The sequence below is a fragment of the Seriola lalandi genome, unplaced genomic scaffold (assembly GCF_002814215.2).
Source record: "Seriola lalandi dorsalis isolate HSWRI2012SDOR001 ecotype SW California unplaced genomic scaffold, Sedor1 jcf7180002054973, whole genome shotgun sequence".
In the NCBI taxonomy this organism is placed as follows: domain Eukaryota; kingdom Metazoa; phylum Chordata; class Actinopteri; order Carangiformes; family Carangidae; genus Seriola; species Seriola lalandi.
The window spans coordinates 263,511-268,533 of NW_019525523.1; the positions used below are offsets into that span (position 1 = coordinate 263,511).

At 40.6% G+C, this 5,023-nt stretch overlaps 1 protein-coding gene across 11 annotated transcripts in view; it reads right to left on the reverse strand.

The window, feature by feature from the left end:
* The window catches only part of LOC111646634 (protocadherin alpha-C2-like), a 125,380-nt gene that overhangs the window by 53,779 nt on the left and 66,578 nt on the right, over positions 1-5,023 (reverse strand). Inside the window, exon 1 of one of the 11 annotated variants that reach the window (XM_087171043.1) lies at positions 1,385-3,942. The exons of the other annotated variants lie outside the window; for them this stretch is intronic. Coding sequence (XP_087027169.1) covers positions 1,385-3,760 — 2,376 coding nt within the window. The 5' untranslated portion in view covers positions 3,761-3,942. Of the gene's footprint in view, positions 1-1,384; positions 3,943-5,023 lie in introns of those variants that run through there. 11 annotated transcript variants of the gene reach the window in all.

Sequence of the window (5,023 nt, forward strand, 5' to 3'; positions counted from 1 at the left end):
ATCCACTGCTACTGGGAGAAGATATCTCTCTCCTGGTGACAGTGATTCTGAGATGTTTAACCAATAGGAGCGTTCAATGAATTCTGGCGATTTATCATTTATATCTAAAACACTGATCTCAATGCGGTGTACATCCATTGGATTACTCAAAACAGCTTGTATTCTTAGGGAGCACTGCGCCGAGTTCGGACAAAGCTCCTCTCTGTCTACTCTGTCGTTAACTAAGAGATTTCCGCTCCGCAAATTCACATCAAAATATTTCTTACTGTAACTCGAAACAATACGCAGATCTCTGGTTTCTAGTTCCTGTACGTTGACGTTTAAATCCTTTGCAAGATTTCCCACTATGGTACCTTTGTTCACCTCCTCGGAAATGGAGTAAGACAACTGCGAAGCAGACCAGTCACAAAGACAAAGCAGTGTAACAATATGAATCCAGACATATCCCTCGTTTCCCATCCTTTTACAATGAATGTTGAATCCACGCTAATCATGTATTTCCAGATTATATATATTCATCCGTCATAAACAGGAGCATCCAGCGGCAGCAACAGCTCCTCTCGCCACAGTGTAATCCCAGTCTCTCTCTAAACTGATGGTTAGTGACGGTTTCCGATTTCCCGTGTAGGGAGGAGTTTTACACATCCTCTAACAAATATATCTGTGGTCTCCAGCGACATCATGTGGTAAATGATACACAAGTTAATATGAATGAATTGGCTTCTATGTATTAAACCAATTTGGTTATTTGTGAGACCTATATATCATTTCATATCAGATTTTAAACCTGTAATCATGGACGTTTTCAAAATAAAATCTGAAACCTTTGAAGGTTGCAATAAAGCCCCAGTGATGCACAGTTAATTGTATTTTAGGGGATTTCAGTCCATGAGACCTGGTAGTCAGAGTTTAATTCTTACATAAAATAATAAATAATTGAATTAATAGTCAATCAACTAATCCCCCCAAAAATATAAACGGTTTTAGCGGTTTTCACCTATATTAGGTTAACAACAGAAACAGCCAGAAATCTCACAAAAGCCAAATGTTGCACAGACTCGCTTCAGCACCAAGGAGAGCGCTGACCAGACCGGGTGACATTATCAAATGATCCTTTCAACTACTGCCATCTCAGGATCTTAAAACATGCTCTGTCAGGTGTTGAAAATTGGTAGCTGAATTCTATAACTGATGCAAATTTCTGTTAGTTATCATTTAAAGTACAGTACGTATGTGAACACTGAACCTCGTTAGCACTTTAAGAGGTGTTTTGTTTCCAAGTCCATTTGACTTGTATATGCACAATTAGCCTACACTAAACACCAGAATGTGTGAATCGTGGTAATTGTAAAGAAAAATAAAATGACAAGTAAAGAACACATACCTTGTCTTTATTAGGTAACGTCTGAGTCCTAGTAAAAGTGTCTCCTTCATTAATACTGATCAGCTCCGCATCTACAGGCGGAAATGCTGCAGGGAAAACCACTACGTCACTCTTGAGCGTGTCCGAGCTGAAACAGACGTCATACTGCTGAGTAGCTTTAGAGTAAGACCAGCTCCCGTCAGGGTGGGTGGTGATCATTGGGGCGCTGTACCTGCTGAAACTGCCGTCTGTACTGTGGCATTTGACAGCTATTAAACTGATTAGACTCAGCAGAAAAATCACTGACACCGACACAATGGCGATCAGCAGATACAGGTTTAAATCAGAGAAGCTGTCCTCCTTTATGGGCACATGTCTGAACTGAGTCTGTATGTCAGCTGTGCTTTCAACCACCACCACCTCAATAGACACAGTAGCTGACAGAGAGGGTTCTCCGTTATCAGAAACCAAGACCACCAAGGGGTGAGTTTTCAGGTCATTGTCGCTCATTCTCCTCTTAGTCCTGATTTCCCCGGTGCTGGTTCCGATCCTGAGGAGGTTGTTTCCTTTGGGCTCAGAGAGGTGATACGAAAGCAGCGCATTGTATCCAGAGTCTGCGTCTACAGCCCTGATCTTTGCCACAAAGTATCCCGCTTCAGCAGAGTAGGGGATGCTCTCACTGTTAACGGAGCCGTGCTCAGAATAGGGCGCGAGAATTGTTGGATTATTGTCATTCTCATCCATGATGAAAACGTTCACAGTCACGTTGCTGCTGAGCGGAGGAACACCAGAGTCTGTGGCCTGAACTTTAAACTGAAACGTTTTTATCTCCTCGTAATTAAAAGACTGCAGACTGACTATATCTCCTGTCTCCGAGTTGATGTTGACCACTGTTGAAATTGGAAAAACTTTCGGATAAGTATCCATTAATGAATAAGTCAGTTTAGCATTTTCATTTTCATCTGCATCCTCTGCAGTTGTTTTTGTGATAATGTCTCCTACTTTACTATTCTCTTTCACGTAAATATTAACATTTGCTTCTGGGAAACGGGGCGCATTGTCATTAATATCAGAGATTCGCACAGTGATTACAGCAGTGCTGGAAAGAGGTGGGCTGCCCTCATCAATAGCAGAAATTGTTACATTGTACAGTGATACAATTTCTCTGTCAAGGAGACCGTCAACTATCAAGGAGTAATAGTTTTTGTAATTTGATGTCAATTTGAAAGGGGCTGAATGTTTAACTTTACAAGTGGTGTGGCCATTTAGCCCTCCATCTTTGTCAATCACAGTCACCAATGCAACGACTGTCCCAATTTCAGCACTTTCTTTTATTGGACTCATTATTGAAGTTATAGAGATTCCTGGTGCGTTGTCGTTGACATCGACAACCTCTACCAGCACTTTAGAATAGCCACTGCGAGGGGAAGCGCCTTGGTCTGTTGCTCGTACTCGTAATTCGTATGCATTAATTTCCTCGTAGTCCAAATGAGCATTCACAATCAATACACCACTTTCTGGTTTAACAATGAATGTTTCAGGAGAATCCACATTTCCTCTTTTCATTAAGTAATATCTGATGTCCGAATGCAGACCTTCGTCTAAATCGGTTGCATTTAGTTTCAATATTGTTGTACCTACAGGTACATTTTCGCTGACACTTACTTTATAAAGCGGCTTGCTAAAGAAAGGCGTGTTATCATTAACATCTATCACATTCACAAGGATCTGCATAGTGCCTGATCTTGCAGGTTTTCCTCCGTCTACGGCAGTTAATGTTAGTTTAATAATGGGTTGTTTCTCTCGGTCTAAAGCTTTCTGCAGCACTAACTCAGCAGACATACTGTCCCCTCCACTACTCACATCTATGGAGAAATACTCGTTTAGACTCAACTTGTAGGTTTTCACAGAGTTACCGCCAGTGTCTGCATCTTGAGCTATTGGGAGCGGATACCTCTCTCCCGTTGAAGAAGACTCTGAGATATTAAACACATGGATTTGCTCGAGAAATGATGGTGCATTATCATTGATGTCAAGAACGCTGACCTCAATGCGATAAATATTCATAGGATTGCTCAACAGTCCCTCTATATTTAAAGAACACTTCGGTAAATTCGGACAAAGGTCTTCACGGTCTATCCTTTCACGAACAAACAAAGCTCCCGTTCTTAAATTAGCCTCGAAATATGTCTTACTGTATGCCGATACAATCCTAAATCCTCGTTCCTCCAGTTGCTGTGTATGAATGTTTAAATCCTTAGCGAGATTCCCCACCACTGTGCCTTTGTCCACCTCCTCGGAAACGGAGTAGGAAATCTGAGCTGCAGACCAGTCAGATAAACAAAGAATAATGGCGCATAACATCCACTCAGCCTCTCTATACTGTTGACGACACATCCTTTTGTTTGGATAAAGAATTCGGGCAAAAAAACGTAATTCATCTACAAAACGGCAAAAAGGACGGCTAATCTCTCTTTTATGTAGGAACCATCTTTCAAGACGAAGCGGTTTACTATCCCAGCCCCTATGAAACGTACAGACTGTTTCTTGTTTCACTGACAGTGGAGGAGGAGTTTTTACGTCAACAGTTAACACAGTTGAATGTATGGTCTCGAGCGACATCTTGCGATCCTTGGATAGACCACCGTGGAGTTTTTAATAACCGCGCTTTAAAAGATAGGATCCTTTTTTAAAACAAAACACAAGGATTGTATAACCGATTGACTGATGAACGGATTCCATTAAGCATTATTTTCGTTTGTTTGGTGCAAAAACAAAACAATAAGAACAGTGAGAGAATCCAAGCGATTGGAGACTGTTAATCAGAGACGTGTGCACATATATAAATGTTAAATATATAATATAATCTATACACTTCTTTGATACGCTTCTCTGGATGTGTGTGTGTGTAACGTGTATGTGGGTGTGTAAATTACATTAATGAATGAATGATGGTTTATGACTGTTTGTTTATAATTTTTGTTGCTGAATATATTTAGTAATATGCTGACACTACCAAAAATATTTAAAATGCACGTTTTACAAACCAGATTATCATTCAGGGAACAATTTCGTCGATCCATATTTTACCAGCTTACTGTATTTTTTCTAGACCTTTTCTATTTTTAAATATCAGATCCACCGACGAGCTATACGAGTTCATCCTAAGTACATGAAGGACTGCAGAGAGATTTCAGCACCGCGGAGAGCGCTTTTCCCGTTAAGCAGTTTCAGAGAGTGTAAAAACGGTGGACATAATCAATATACGATCATTTTTATGTTGCCAGAGAGTTAATGATTTTTCGCAGACATTGATGAAGTGAATCTCACTTGCCCCACCTTCAGTAATTTCTCAGATTGTCTAATGAAAACATCCAGCGATAATTGCATTGTACATTTCCGCGTGAATGTGCGTTTTTGAGTTCATTTAAAGCAGCTAAAGCTACATAAGAAAGAAAAATTTTCACCTATTGATAGTGCTCGTTCTGTATGCCTCTTACCTTTTCTTTATTGGGCAAAGTCTGAGTCCTGGTAAAAGTGTCTCCTCCATTAATACTGATCAGCTCTGCATCTACAGGCGGAAACGGTGCGGGGAAAACCACTACGTCACTCTTGAGTGTGTCTGAGCTGAAACAGACGTCATACTGCTGAGTAGCTTTA